This window comes from Catharus ustulatus, chromosome Z, assembly GCF_009819885.2.
Source record: "Catharus ustulatus isolate bCatUst1 chromosome Z, bCatUst1.pri.v2, whole genome shotgun sequence".
NCBI lineage: Eukaryota > Metazoa > Chordata > Aves > Passeriformes > Turdidae > Catharus > Catharus ustulatus.
This window is the reverse complement of record NC_046262.2, coordinates 9,864,847-9,880,085: the sequence shown is the minus strand read 5'-3', so window position 1 is coordinate 9,880,085 and position 15,239 is coordinate 9,864,847. Positions and strand designations below refer to the sequence as shown.

General features: G+C 46.8%; 1 protein-coding gene across 1 annotated transcript in view; it reads left to right on the top strand.

Annotated features, from left to right (window-relative positions):
• The window catches only part of LOC117010759 (myosin-IIIb-like), a 25,828-nt gene extending 10,589 nt beyond the window's left edge, over positions 1-15,239 (top strand). The window contains exons 12-30 of the mRNA XM_033085685.1: positions 464-550; positions 710-775; positions 1,071-1,184; positions 2,109-2,220; positions 3,495-3,541; positions 3,833-3,898; positions 4,188-4,307; positions 5,201-5,286; positions 5,535-5,582; positions 7,086-7,133; positions 7,308-7,399; positions 8,568-8,699; positions 9,045-9,160; positions 9,470-9,669; positions 11,504-11,593; positions 12,430-12,595; positions 12,924-13,196; positions 13,386-13,459; positions 14,505-15,239. Coding sequence (XP_032941576.1) covers positions 464-550; positions 710-775; positions 1,071-1,184; positions 2,109-2,220; positions 3,495-3,541; positions 3,833-3,898; positions 4,188-4,307; positions 5,201-5,286; positions 5,535-5,582; positions 7,086-7,133; positions 7,308-7,399; positions 8,568-8,699; positions 9,045-9,160; positions 9,470-9,669; positions 11,504-11,593; positions 12,430-12,595; positions 12,924-13,196; positions 13,386-13,436 — 1,914 coding nt within the window. The 3' untranslated portion in view covers positions 13,437-13,459; positions 14,505-15,239. The remainder of the gene's footprint in view (positions 1-463; positions 551-709; positions 776-1,070; positions 1,185-2,108; positions 2,221-3,494; positions 3,542-3,832; positions 3,899-4,187; positions 4,308-5,200; positions 5,287-5,534; positions 5,583-7,085; positions 7,134-7,307; positions 7,400-8,567; positions 8,700-9,044; positions 9,161-9,469; positions 9,670-11,503; positions 11,594-12,429; positions 12,596-12,923; positions 13,197-13,385; positions 13,460-14,504) is intronic.

Sequence of the window (15,239 nt, the reverse complement as noted above, 5' to 3'; positions counted from 1 at the left end):
GTCTGCTGAGGGTGACCTCACCTTATGTTGCAGAGAAAGCAGAACGCTGCTCTACCTGGCACATGCAGGAGAGCTTGGGGAAAAGCAGATTTATTGCCTGGAAGGACAGGAATAGTGAATAGTGAAGCAGGATAGGGAGCAGCAACCTTCCCTGCTGGTACAAGGAAGCCACTGGGGCAGGAAAGGAAGAAGGATCAAGCAGTAACCAAAATTATAATAGCAGGAACACTACACTCTGACAAGTGTTCCTGCTTTATGCTTATGCACTAGCACCAGTGTGTGCCAGGGTACAGAGAGCCATGAAGAACAGCAGCTGCGTCTTGGACCTCGCATGCTGTGGCGGAGAGTACCACACCCCCGTCCTCTTGTTCAGGGCAGGAAGGAAGATGTTCAGGGTTTGTCTTGCCAAGTCTGATGAGTTAACCTGATGGGTTAGCTTCAACCTCTTTTTTCTTTATTTCAGCACATTTTCCAGCTGGAGCAGGCTGCCTATAAGGAAGAGGGGCTGCCTTGGGAGACTATCACATTCAACAATAATGAACCTATTCTGGTGAGTGAGAGCACTGACAGAATGTAATTGCTCTGTCCAGCCCAGAGAAGTCTTGCTCTCTCTGCCGTAGGGAGGAGATACCTCTGGGAAGGGTGGTGAGGGTAAGAGGGGATGTCCTGCACTGCTTTACATATGTGTCATGCATCTTCTTTCCTACAGAATCTTCTCCTGGCCAAGCCACTTGGGCTGCTGTCACTTCTGGATGAGCAGAGTGCATTCCCTCAGGTACGTGTGGAAGAGGGGGCAGAGAAAATATTCTGGGGGCTAATATACCAGTGAGTATCTGTGCTACAAAAAGAAAAAACAATCTCTTGAGTTGGAGTGCAGAATGAACAGCGATGTCCCCATGTGTGATGTGTGAGACAGGACATCCAGATCAAGGGCAGTTTAGAGGTGTTGGTATCTCTGGGAGGTACAGCAGAAGACTATTGCACAGCTAAGGATACTTCCAACACTTTGTTTTGATTCCTATGTCCTTGTCAGGCCTCTGTTGCAGCTTATGAAATGTGCTCTCTTGCAGGCAACTGATAAGACATTTGTGGATAAACTAAACAGCACCTTTAAGGGGAGTTTACACTTCCAGCCAGCCCGAGGTCGCGCTTTGGCCTTCACCATCATGCACTATGCTGGGAAAGTATGTACTGTTTGCAGGAAGAATGCTGTTGTGTATGTTGGAAGGTGGAGGTGGAAGTGTTGCCTGACAAATAAGGCTTTGATGTTAAGGAATGTGTGGTCTGAGGATGATAGTAACAGAAGTGATGTGTTCCAGTGGATTGCCTCCTAGAATTCCCTGGGATTTATGCAAAAGGTACAAGAAGAGGAAGGTGGGGCTGCCTCTGAGAACTGTGGGCCGTTAGAAAAATCTGCTATTCTTCTAATCACCATTCTATTAAAACTCTAGTCCTAAAATAGTCCTTTATAAATAAAAGTACCGTGTCCACTGTGCAGCACCAAAGGACAGGCCAAAGGCTTTTTCTTTACCTGTTGGGTTCCAGAGCATAGCAGTGACTATTTTTTCACAAACACCTGGGAACGCTGTGTAAATAGCAGGGTAATTAATGCTTTGAAAGTGGAGGCAGTTATTTACACATTCACTGGTATCTAAGCAGCTTAAGATTTAGCACTATTGCATGTAACTTTACTGCCACCAGTATTGAAAGCATTGGTCCACATTAAGTTGAATTGATTTTAGATAATTTTTGGAACAGGAGCAGATTTGACAATTCAATTGACACTTGCATCTTAGTAATCTAATCTCAGCATTGTTGACTCAGTTACTTGTGACATTCATTATTACAAAAATCAACATTTAACATGTAAAAGGTGGATATTGTGGTGTTAGACTGCACTCCTATGGTTCTGATGCCTCTGGCATGTGCATGGTTTTGTTCCTCAGGGTTGGCATCTGAATGGGGTGTACATGTGTTTAAAGAATTTGTGTGCAAGCCAGAGTACATTCAGTTTAACACATGATCAGCTCCCAGCAGGCTGTGGAAGTGGCTTTTACATCCAGCCTGTGAGCACTGCTGTCCTTAGTGACCTGCTGCCCTTTCCCCAGGTACAATATGCTGCCGAGGGCTTCCTAGAGAAGAACAGAGACACCTTGCCAGCCAATGTCCGTGGGCTCTTCATCAACAGCATCACCCCCTTGCTCAGTGTGCTGTTCACAGGCAAGTCCCTCTGCACATCCATCATGAGCCGAGGCCCACCTTGGCAAGAGTTAAGTGTGGGCACGAGGCTCATGTGTTCACAGGGTGTGTTTCACAGCTGGCAGCGCCAGGGGGACTCTGCTGCAGTCTGGACTGGGCTGCTGGCATGTAGAGCTGTTTATTCCCTGCCATGGAAAGCAAGGCAGGTTGTATCCCCTTCCAGAGAATCAACCATGCCTCAGATGCCTTCCCATCTTCTCCAAGTGCAAGGTTGTCTTTACTGGTCTTTTCTGTACTCTCTGTTCTTGTCAAGGTCATAGATTCTAAAAATGGAGGTTCACAACTTGTTAAAAAAACTCTCAGGTCATGCATTCTTTTTCTCCTACCACTGCACTTCCTTTTTCCAGTTGTCAAAAAGCCTTCAGATTCTCCAAGGCTTCTAATTAAGTTAAAAATTTAGAGAAACGTCAGGTGGATGCTTCCTTGGAAATTGACTGGCTGAACACAGTAATTCTTGTACAGAAATTTTGTAATTTTTTTTGTCCTATTCAGTCCAAGCTACTTTCTGGGATTTACAAGAAATGGATAAATTTCGTTTCTATTCTCCACTCTGTTTTTCAGCTACTGTTCAAGACTATCTTTCTTCATTACCATTTCTCCATTGTTACTGAAGCTACTTAGCCTAGTCCCAAACTTTTTCATAGTTTGTAAATTTCAGACATAACCTGTTCTCAGGTTGGTTGTCCAGTCTGGGCTATGGCTTTAGGTGCTGAACACAGACCACATGACCTCCAGAGGACACTGCCAACCTCATTCTGTGATTTTGTGATAAACCATTGCATTAAGTGTGCACAAGACTCTTACTAGATCCTTTAGTAAATTAAACTTCCCTGATTTTCTCGTTCTGTCACTGAATTAGTTATAATCTGTCTGACTCGAAATAATCTCTGAGTGCTGTAGGTGAGCTCCCCATTTGCTGCCTCTGCCATTTTTTCTGCACTCTTAGATGCCCATTGATGATAATTCAATTGAAAGTCATTTAGGTTTATTTAATGACCTGATCATCATGTCTCCTCAGTGGCAGAATTTAGTATTGCTTGCCTTGTGTGCTTCATACATTTGCATTTTCTTTTTCATTATTTTAGCTCTTTCTTTGTAGTTCCACATGGTGAAACCTAACACCCTGTGATTCAGTATTTGCAAGGAGGTTTGTGCGTGAAGTGAGGTTTGAATGTTTAGCCTTAGTGGATTGCAAGCAAAGGTACAAAGTCAACTAATTGTCTCTGTTCTTCCAGCCACTGTCTCCAGGACAGGGACCCTGATGCCTCATGTGAAAGCCAAGGTATTGCACTTCAGGTCCACATCACAATTGATACATGTTACCTGATAATTATTATTTGAGAAACTGACTGAAAAGGGGCAGGCAGAAGTTGGTTTAAAATAAGAGCAGACAGCAATCCACTTGTAACAGTTTCCGCTTTTTATTTTACCATGTTTTGTGCTTGCTTCTGCCACTTGTACGTTTAGCTTGTCTTCCATTACATCCATTCTCCCTCATTTTTTGCCATCTGCCTTCCAGATGTTAATCAAGCGCTTCTTCCAGGGGTGATCCTTTGTTTTGGTCTGGTTTCAGGTCGTACCAGGAGCAGATGACAAGTTCAACAGCACACGGAAGCAATCTGTTGGAGCTCAGTTCCGGGTACAGTATTGCTGCCTTGAGGTACCACATTAGATGAAAGCAGTGACAATTTTATCACTGCAAATGTCACTGCACTGCTTCCAGAGTGCTAAGCATGGTTAAAGCAGACATTATGTAGACAGGGGTTTTCCTAATTGCTGAGCAGGGCTGATCATGGTGGGACAGACCCAGTCGTTGTCAGAACCCAGGAAATTGCTGCGGGGTGAGAAAACAGTTCTTGCTGCAGGATATTGCAGATCTGGCAGTGCTTTGACTTAATGGATTGTTGATCTTCCTCTGCCCTTGCCAGCATTCCCTGATGGTGCTCATGGAGAGGATGTATTCTGCCGACCCACACTTTGTGCGCTGCATAAAGCCCAACAACCAGAAGGAGCCAGGTGTGCTGGACAATCAGGTGGTGCTGCTGCAGGTGAGCTAGACCAGTGTCCTTTACAGGGACTTCTGCCACATCTCAGTGGGAGGGAAAAGGCTGTGGAGGGTCACTTCCACCAAAAGGCTGTGGAAGTCACACACTTGAGTCTCCCCTTGCAAGAGGAAGAGTGGCCACACTTAATGTGTGTGTAAAGATTCTGAGTACTTGGTTGTTTTTATGACACAGACTGCTAGGTCCAGATTTTGCAATCTTAGATATCTCTCATTTCTTTCTCATGAATGCAGTGAGATCTACTTGTCAGGCACTAGGATTCATCTTTGCATCTCCCCCTGGATGGGACTGATCCAGAAGGTACTCTGGAAAAATTGCTTCCCAGAGGAGACTGTTCTCACCCATCAACCAGGGCAACTCTGAATAGAAACCAAGATGGGATTGCTTTGATGGGATCTGAAATGCACTTATATGATTGTATTTGGATATTCTGTCAAGTCTGAGGTCTAGATGCTTCAAAGAATACTGAAAATGATTGGAAGAGTTCAGAAAGTTCAGCAGCCTCTTTAATGTATATAAGAAAGGATAGGTTTAAGAGGAAGTTCATCCATGCCTCAGAGTACTTCTGTGTCCCGATTTGCAAATATCTAAAGGACAGAGGCAAAGCAGTACCCATGGCTGCAAGGTGAAGTTATTTCAGTCTATGGTTTTTGTGGTTTCCAACTTCTAACTCAGAGTGGTTAATCGTCAGAATTACAGGATGAGGTAAATTCAGTTCTTAACCAAGGAAACGTTTTCGTTTTTAAAAAAAACTTTTTCATTTTGAACTGGAGAAGTTTAGGGTTGAATGAAGTGACTTCTGCCTGCAAAAAAGCAAACCAATGCCCTAATGACCTGTTTGTCTTTGTTTCTCTTATCGTCTTTGTGTGCTGCTTCAGCTCCGGTACAATGGGCTGCTGGAGACAATCCGTATCCGAAGAGATGGTTTCTCCTGGAGACCCTCCTTTGAGGAATTTACTGAAAGGTCTTTTAAAATCTCTGAATATTCCTTGTTAGATGTTATTTGGGAAGTGACCCTGAAAACCAGATACGGGCAAGGAGTGAAAGAGTTTCTTCAACGTTCATGTGGTCTGAGGTCACGGGGTTATTTGCTGTGGGAGGCTGAGTGGGAAAAACAGTGATTTGTTGTTGTTTGCTGTCAGAGTGATAAGGATAAGCTCAGGCCATCAAGGATGTGGCTTTTATGTGTTTGTATTGGTTTGTTTTCCACAGATATGGAATTCTTCTAGTTAAACCTGATGTTCCCCTCACAAAAGAGAGGTAGGAGCACTGATTTTGTTGTGTGCAGTCTGGTTTGTTCTTCAGAGATTTTTACTCTGAGTAGCATAGGAAACCAAGTAAAAGGACAGACAAAAAGAGGACAGGATTTTATGGTAATGGGGAACATGCATCCCAGGCAAGGACATTAATATTTAAAGAACATTTGGTACCATGATGAATTAAATCTTTCTTGAATTGTTATGTAGCAATTAAATTCAATTACTGTAAAGCCTTGTTTTGCTGTGAAATGAAAACTGACCCAAGTATTTAATTTAGGGAGTGACAATATTGGTCAAGGGTGTACACTGAATTCACCATGTCAGGCACTCAAGTACTGCTGTCAGAGGCCTCCCCAGCCTTTCTCCTGATGGCCACACGGGAGAAGATGATTAAGACAATGCTGAACAAGCAGCCAACTCTGAATGTCTCCCAGGCTAGAGAATATGTTTCTAAAGCAAGAATTTTGTCTCTGTACAGTCAAAATATACCATCAGCACTTTTAGAATCCATCTGTTACACACATAAACATCCTTCCAGCTCTGCAGAGGGCCAGGGTTTTACCCTGCCAGCGTTTTCCTTCCTACATCTAGGGCAGCAGTTCCCCACCTCCTCTTCTCCACTTTCCCAGCCTCTCCTTCCTGCCAGTGTCAACTGTGATTGATAGTGGGAATGAATCATGTAAAGAAGCCAGCTTGAGGGGTTTTTTTTAGTCATTTAAGAAAAGGATTTGAATGATCTCCTGGAACAATTCTCTCCTGGCAGTAGCTCCTCCTGCCTTCACAGTGCTTCCTTGAACTTCCTGATGCTTCTGAATAGTAAGAATTTCAAACCCCACTGAGGTCACAAGAGAATCTCATAGATGGGGGAGAGATTATTGTCAACAGGTAATGTGGTGAGTTTGGAGGCACAAAAATCGCAGGATGCATTTCAGAAATGGATTGTGGCACTGTGGAAGTTGGCTGAGATAGAAGGAAAAACACTTCTGCTTTCCTGTGTGAGATATTAGCAAAAAGTGCCACTATGATTTCACAGCCTGGATTAGCAGGAGAGAGAGGAAACTGTCTGTGTGTCGCAGCTAGAGCTGCTTTCAGTTCCAAGTGTAAAGGAATCTTTCCGAGTGACCCAAATTTTATCACTGGAGTCTGCAAAATGAAACTGGAATTGGAAAACAGACTTTCTCCCACAAGTCTTTCTGTGCTGACCTTGCAACTTGTGTCTTCCAAAAGGCTTGGAAACAAAATGAGGAAAAACACTTCTGAGAATAAAATAGGCTCTACAGAACTGCCTCCCAGGGAGTTGAAGTAAATCTGCCTCTGGGGACCCTTTTGTGGGTGTTTTTCCCAAATGTGATCCTATCTGTACCTCAAGGTGCATTACAGACTGATAGCCAGTTCAGTGACTATTGGGAATTCCTGAGGCACTTTATGCTCCTTTATGCAACTAAAAAATTGGTGTTCATTTTGGGTGGAAAAATTTTTATTTCATTTTTTTGGTCTCTTTCAGCTGCTTGGAGATACTGCAAAGTACAGAGCTGAAAGGCTGGATTTGTGGGTAAGTGTGGATCAGTGCTGTTGGGAATGGGCAGCCTAAGATTTTACACATGTAAGCTCTCACCTGGTTCTCTTCAGGGAGAATTCTGTGGTTGTAGGAATAGGCTCTTAAGAGGACGATGGATAAAAGTTTAGGCAGTGTTTCTCACTGCACCTTTCTCTTCCAACTTCACAGAAAGTCTCGACTTTTCTTCAAATACTGGCATCAGGAACAGCTGGCAAAGTATGTGGAGCGACTGGAAAGAGCAGCAGTTATCGTACAGAAAGGTGATCACTGGGACAGGAGCTGATCTCTGACCAGGGGAAGGAAAACTTCTTCTGCAGTCCCTGCTCCACCTTTGCACCTGTGCAGAGGACAGAAGGGTGGGGCAGGTGCCACCTCTGTGTCAAGGCCCTGTGAGGTCAAAGTGCTTATTGCAAATGCCCACACTCCCAGTGCTCATCCTGAATCAGGGAGAGCCCTCAGTATCTGCCTTGGAAGGGGAAAATGTGTGCAGGAGAGCTGGGCTGAGCAGGGAATGCACATGATTTGGCTGTGTCTTGAGGTCTGGCTCACTGTCCTCTGGAGTAGGGATTGTTTGTGAGTTGTGCTGAACTGGGGAGAGGAAAATGAGCAAAGCAGATCTCATTGCTGCTTTCAGAGACAGGCAAAAGGGGGTGAAATTTTCTTTCCTTTCCACATGGTATCTGCTCTAGCAACCTGTCTATTCAGAATGGCTGTGGGTAGATTGGTACTTGCCTTTACACAGGCTTCATGAGCACTGTGCAGCCAGGAGGAGGAGGAAACTGCTGTCACCCTGCTTAGCTCCCCTCTGGTGCACTTCTTTTCTGTATGGGTTGCACTGCTGGATCATCTGAGCAACTTCCAGCTGTGCACCGGTGTGATAAACACCAGGCAGTCACAAGCTGTGCAGTTGTCATCCATGGGGAAGGTGTGTGGGTAGTGGGAAACGAGAGGGTGCAGCTTTCACTTTGCGTGTTTTAATAACTGATAGAAGATGTGGGATCACACAATGTCTGTAATGTTCCTGGTGAGCCCTGCAATGGTTGCTTATGGGAAAGGTTTTCCTGTGGGTTGATGTCAAGGAAATCCTCTCCTTCATGGTGTCTCGAAGGACAGAGAGATGGATGGTTAACATGCCCTTATGTGAGGCTTTCATTTTTAAGTATTCAGTGCCCTGGCATTAGAGATGACATCTTAGATCTGTAATTTGATTTCAAGGAATCTCTGACCTGGCAGCTTAGACAGTACAAGACAGCTCTCACAGGATTTTGGCTGCCTGCTCAGAGTAGAGTTTCCATTGCTCTTTATTACCATGATTCAGGTGTTGAGGGCTTTGCACTTGATGAAGAACTATACCCAGTGTTCTTCCCTGAGGGAATTACAAAGGCACAAACAGCATTTTTCTTCTAACCATGTTTTTTTTCTGAACAGTTTTTAGGGGATTCAGATGCAGGAAGAGTTTCCTAAAACTGTTGGCTGAGCTGAGAGCTCGAGAACAGAGGCTACAGGAGGAGGCAGAAAGAGAAAGACTCCGGCAGCTGGCACTGGCAGCAGAGGCCCAGGGTGAGTTGTTCCCACTCACACTGACCCAGTGCATGTCCCCTGGTGTGGCGATCACCCTGAAGTGCTGTGAGCTCCAGCTTGTGATGGCCTGCCCTCGGATGGGAGCTCCATCAGTGTGGTGGGCAGGGAGCTGATGATGTTTCTGCTCGTTGGAAGTGTGGCTTTGTCTGTGGGGAGCAGAAGCAGCATGACAAAGATCGTTTGCCTGGCTGTGCTGGAAGGAGGGCCAGGCTGTGGTTTGACCACATAATCCATGCAGCAGAGCCTATCCTAGTCCTAGGCCTGTGGAGAATGGTTCTCATGCATCTTGGATGCTAGATTTCACCTACTTACTTCTTGTTGCAGAAAGAAACTCCCTCCCAGTTCCCATGCCACGAAAGAGGCGCCCTCAGTCTAGTCCTCATCCTTCTGATCAGTCACCACAGCCACCAGTGCCACGGCCACGCAGCAAACTAACAGAGGTAATAACGCTGGCTCTGCTGGGAGCCCCTTAGCCAGATGTGCTGGTTCTCTGCTCCATCCACCTTCTGCATGCGGTCCCAAGAGAACGTTGTCATTCTTGTTACGAGTGCTGTGAGTCCTGTCCTAGTGTGTTCAGATAAAAAGCATGGTCAGGACCTTTGAGGAACTGAAAGCAGCTTTTAGTAGTTGGTGACTGATCTTCCCTTAAGGAACTCAGGAATGGGGTCACCTGCCAAAGTGATCTCTTCAAATGTCCCCTTCCTTTGACTTTGCTTTCATGCTGACTTTCCCTCTCTCCTCACTTTCAGTCCACACCTTTTGATAACTTCTTAAACCCTTCTGTGCCTCGTCCTGTCCTGGGAACTGAGGAACAGACTGGGGAAGAGGCAAAAATGAGGAAACTCAAGAGAGGAGCAACTCTCCGCTGGTTCAAAGAGACACAGGCCCAGAAGGTGATGCAGGATGATGGGGCCTTTCCAAGTTGGCTCCATGGGATGATCAGTCGGAGGTGAGCGCTCTGGACACAGTGACCACAGGTAGAAGCCAATGTGTCCTTAGGACTGGGTAGGTTAGATTGGCCAGGCTTTGCTTAAGGAATGGGAGTGACCTGCATAACTTTTCCGTTTTAATCTGCAAGTGTCAAACACTTAGGGGAAAGCTTCGGAGTCCCTGTCACACATGGTAAATGCTGAAACTTTATGTAGGTCTGTGGAACGACAAAGGAAACTCAGAGTACATAACGCCACTGTGAGTCCCTAAATACAGATCTGTATAGGGATGGGAGGGTTGTAAAGTAATCAGAGAGGAAATTCCCTGTTCTGGACCATTTGCAGAGACATGAAGATGAACTTTTGGGTTGATTCATTATGACTGTTTTTTGTGTTTCAGTATAGGTCAGGTGAAGACCCCAATTTACAGCAGGAGAATACAGAATTCAGTATTAAGAGGGGCTTTAGTGAGTCCTCAATGGCAAAAGTCCACCAAAGTCCCCTGATAAAGGAAAAGGAAGCGGTTTTTTTTGATACCTCTGACCGTCTAAGGAGGGTGCAACATAGGTGGCATTTGCTTCTATTTAGTCTGGAAGAGACATCCACTAAGTCCTTCTTTCTTATGGAGTTGTTTACAAGACTTTGTTTAAATGCTTGAAGTTTGTCTGCCTCACACTTCACCCTCTTGGCTGAGTCAAGCACTGCTTTCTGAGTCAAGCAGTGGCATAATCAGAGAAGTGCTAATTATGCCAGTGATCAGACAGGAGCAGGATGGCAGAATAGTCTCACCTATGTGCAAATTGATCTGTGGTGCTTCACACTTGTTAACTGCCAATATCCTGTAATCCTGGGATTTCTCTGTCAATGTTGCTGCCATCTGAACACCCTCATAATCTTGCTCCAGTTTCTAACATTTTTTCATGTTTAAACTGCCATTCTCCTTCAGTCTTATTAGATCTATATTCTTGGATTTTTTTCAGACTGTCATTGTGAACATTTACTCAGAGACATTGCACAGCACATTAGCTTGGTAAGGGACACTGCAGTAGCTCACAGCTCCCTGGTAGCTGCATTTCTTTCTAATTTTTTTAAGATAGTTATTGAGGCCCTAACCTGTAATAATGCTTTTGTCTATGGATGAAAGAATGTAGGATAGGAGTTAGTGTCTGGAAGATAAAACTGTCTAAATTCAAGTATAGACTAGCCCTGAGCACTGCACAATGAAGGATGTGGCAGATCCTTCCCAAACACACTGGTGCTTAAGCAGAGTTTTCACAGAGAAGTGTTAGGTCAGCTTCATGAAATGGAGCAGCCAGAGCCACCCCAAATTGCACTGGTGATTTGCTGTCACCTTTAGCCTGGAGCAAGGCACGTGACAAGCACAAAGCAGAGCTTTGTCTGTTGGGCAGAGAAGGGGAAGACCTCCTTCCAGCAGGAAGTTTAGAAAGGGTGGTGTAATCCAAGTTGATGTTTTTCCAAGGTGCTGGGCTTACCCCACAACATCCTGATTTCTTCATCCCTGGACCATAGGAAGTGCAGACAGGCACAGATTCCCCATTTCAGTGATGCTTTGTGACATGCTTAGTGCTGGAAGGCAGCTGTTGCTGTTGCACAATCAGACTGCTGGAGCAGGTTTGGAGCAGCCCTGCTTGGAGAGGCTTTGGCTGAGAGTATTGTGCTTCTTCAGCCTGTTAGTGCCTGCTGCACTACCAAGCCTGAGTCGGGAGACCTGTAGCCAGGAGCACATGGGGCAGATGCTGGGCTCCCTGGTAGCACATGAGATAGGATGTGAATCCCCGCTGTGTGGCAAGGCAACTGCTGGCTGGCTGCTGAAAAACTCTTTCCTGATTCCAGGGAAGCTGAAAACTTGCTGATTGACAAGCCTTTGGGTTGCTTCCTTGTTCGGATCAGCCAGAGCCGACCAGGCTACATCTTGACATACCGGTAGGTAATGGGCAGAGGAGGCTCAGGGGAGACGTTATTGCTCTCTATAACTCGTGGCAGAAGGCTGTAGTGAGGTGAGGGTCAGCCTTTTCTTGCAGGGTACTGGCAGCAGGACAAGAAGACACAGCCTCAAGCTGTGAAAGGGTAGGTTCAGGCTGAATGTCAGGAGGAGTTTTGTTACAGAAAGGGATGTCAAGCACAGGAACAGGCTGCCCAGGGCACTGGTGGAGTCACCATCCCTGGAGGTATTTAAAAGATGTGTAGATGTGGCACTTGGGGACATGGTTTAACGGTGGACTTGGCAGTGCTGTGTTAAGGATTGAACTTGAGAATCTTAAAGGCTTTTCTACCCTAAGCGATTCTGTGAAACTGAGCACTGCATGGAATTTTGTGGTCCTGGAATTCTACAGTCATAGAATTTTTAAATTCTGTGATTCTATTCTGTTTGACTGGAGAAGATTACTTGCTCCACAGAGGAGACCAGTGAGGATCATGTTCAGCGTCTCCTGTAGTGGGTGCCTCAGAGAGTTTGGGGTAGCAGATGGGGTACTGCCATCTCTTATTGAAGAAATAGGCCTGTTTGTGGGTGGCTCCAAGGATAGAAGTCCCACTTAGGCTGTTTCTCTGAGGCTGAGAGGGCAAACCAGGTTGGAGGGAGATTGCAGCACCTATGGGCACGTTAGTGCACAGCACACCTCCTGCCTCTGTGTGGTAGTTGTTACTGAGGATCCTGATCGCAAGTGGCCTCTGGAGACCACGGGTGCAGGAAGCAGGAACCAGGTTCTGACCCGCTGAGGCCCTCTGTCATGGCTGTTTCTGTCCATCCCTCTCCCCAGGGGCGAGGGCCGCTGCAGGCACTACATGATCCAGATGCAGCCCAATGCACGCTACGTCATCCTGGGGGAGGACCGGGCTCACGCCTCGCTCACCGAGCTGGTGCAGTATCACCAGACCGTGGGCATCCAGCCCTTCATGGAGATACTGACTGTTCCCTGTGGGCAGGTGGGTGTTGAGGGGTCTTCAGTGGGAAAAGAGCATGAGGCATGGACTGTGCCTTGAGTGAGTGGTTAGGGCACTGCAGCAGCATCTCTTCTGTGTTCCTGTTGAGGAGTGTCCCATTCTGGTCAAGCAGCTTGGCTGTTTCTGCATGCACTGGGAAATGCTGCCAGCTGGGGAGTCCTGGGATGGGGAAGAGGCACTGGCAGGTAGATGTCACCCTGCTGCCCTCTAAATGTCAGCAGTGGACACAGCTGGGTATTTCACTTCATTGTGCTGTTTAGTATGTGAAGGGTCTGAAAACCACTGCTGAATCCACTCCTTCTTTCTCCAGAAAAGTAGTGAGAGCTTGTGTTGCGAAAATCTAGAGGGTCTTACGCTGAGTTCACCAACAGAGAAGGGGGAGACCCCTTCAGAGAAGCAGTCCTGTCCCTCCCCGCCTTCCAGCAGCAAACCTGCTCTGCAGTGGTTCAGGAGGACCAAGAATTCCCAAAACCAGGAGACCCCAGACAAGGGTAGAACAAAGCCCGCCTCTGGAGAGGGCAGCCAACGAGCCTTCCCTCGCCTCCGCTCTTCCATACGCCTGGCAATGCATGAAATCCAGCAGGTGAGCTGGGTCATATCCTCTGCCAAGCCACAGCCCCTCTGGGACATGTTCCACAGCAAGCACTTGGTTTCTTACCTCCTGGGTCACAGGTTTTATTTGGTGGTCTTGGGATCAAGACTGTATTCCCTGGAATATTCCTTGCTAGCCTGTGCTGCCCCACCAATGCTGTTTCTCTGCTTCTCACCACAGTTCACTTCCACTCCCATGAGGGTGTCTGAACAGAGGAGCTCACTGCACTGAGTCTGCACTGCCTGAGTGACACGGTAAGAGAAGGTGGTGCCCAGGAGGGAAAACAGCAATTGCAGTTTCCTGGGAAATGGAGGAGCAAAGGAACTCTTCCCTTCGTGTTCCACCTGTAGCATCTCTTGGCCACAAGCTACATAGAAATAGAGCTGGAAAAACAGAGAGCAGCAGCTGGCTTGCATCCCAGGCATACACAGGGAAACCAGGGAAAATCAGTCCAAGTCTGGGTTCCCTGCAGCTGTGTTGCACGGAGCTCTTGCAGTACAATGGCCAGGCTGCTGGAGGGAGCTCACAGTTTGTTGGAGGCCTGGGCTGGAAGGACAAGGGCTATCAGAATGTGTGCCACAGTAGCCAGCATTGGGGTGGAGAGGCAGCAGTGCTGGAGAGCCCTGTGGGGTGGCAGAGGCAGGGGCTGAAGGCGAGGCTCAAAACAGAGGAAAAGGCAGCAACTGTGTTGCTGTAAAGAGGACTTTGAACAGTCTCAGCAGTGGAAACACAGCCAGTGACTGAGATTGTGATGCAGTGGGTGACAGAGTCTGGAGCGAGCCTTTTGACAGACTCTGCCTTCCCTGAAGTGTCTGGTGCAGCCCCCCTGTCCCACTCAGCTGCTGAAGGCAGGTGGGAGCTGTAGTGGTGCACCTCTGGAACAATCCTGAGCGTGGAGAGGGATCAGAAGACCGTGCTTTGGCTGCTGAGACACTGCAGGGCTTCCAGCCACACGCCAGGATTGTCGAGTTTCCTGTGTGGTTCTGCTCCCATGTTAGAACTCATGCTGGAGCAAAGCTTTTTAGCTAGGGCCTGTCTTGTCTTTCTCTTCATAGCTGAGAAAGACAGGATCTCGTAAATAGCTGAAAGAGTCCTCTCCCTGAAGTTTTTTTGCTTAATTGCTTTATTCTCCATGTCCCATTCATTGATGTACCATGGGGATGCTCCCTGTGTCAGAGGTTAGGCAGAAGAAAGATACAACGTGGGGATCTGCATGGATAACTGCAAGTTTGCAGTGGGATATCTAAATGGAGCCCTTTCATGCCCTCTAGTGAGTTGTGTTTCTTGACTCTCTTGCAGGTCCAAGTGGCTCAGACCTGTCCTCCTCTTCCAGTGCTGTTGGGCCTTGTCTAACAGTGAGCACATCCAGACACAGAGCAGTCTGTTTCCCCTTTTTTTTATATTTTTAATATTTCTGCACCCAGCTGTGCTTTTAGGCTGATGCAGAAGTTCACATTCCTCAACACTGAGCCATACTGTGGCTGCAGTATCTGGACCAGTCTGAACCTGGCATAGGGGAGAGGACGGGAACAGTCACACTCTGCACAGACCCACAGTGCCTGACTGTCTGTCAGTACTTCAGTGTTCCTGAAGACTCTTCACCTAGCACTGTGAAGAGTCACAAACTGGCTATCTCCCAACAACCTGTTCTGTCACGAATATCTGATTACCTACCTCTTTCTCTTTAAATATTCTCTCTTTTGGTCCTGTGTACCTGCTGCTCTGGGAACTGAGGGAAGTTGGGCTTGGGCAGTAAAAAATAAAACTGAGACAAGGTCAAGAAGATCTTTGTTGTAGAGGGGATTCACTGCCCTTGCATCAGTGTGCTGGCACACTACTCCACAGTCCTTCGCCAGAGCTGAAGTCAGGGAATCGTTGGTGAAACCCTGTCACTCATCCTGGCTGAAATCTCTACAAGTCCAGGCTGGACAGCATGCTGCTTTACACTGAGGGTGGGTAGAGGGCTTGGAACATAAAGGACCATACTACTTGTACTGTTTTTCCTACCTTTTAAAATAAATCTCCTTTTTTACC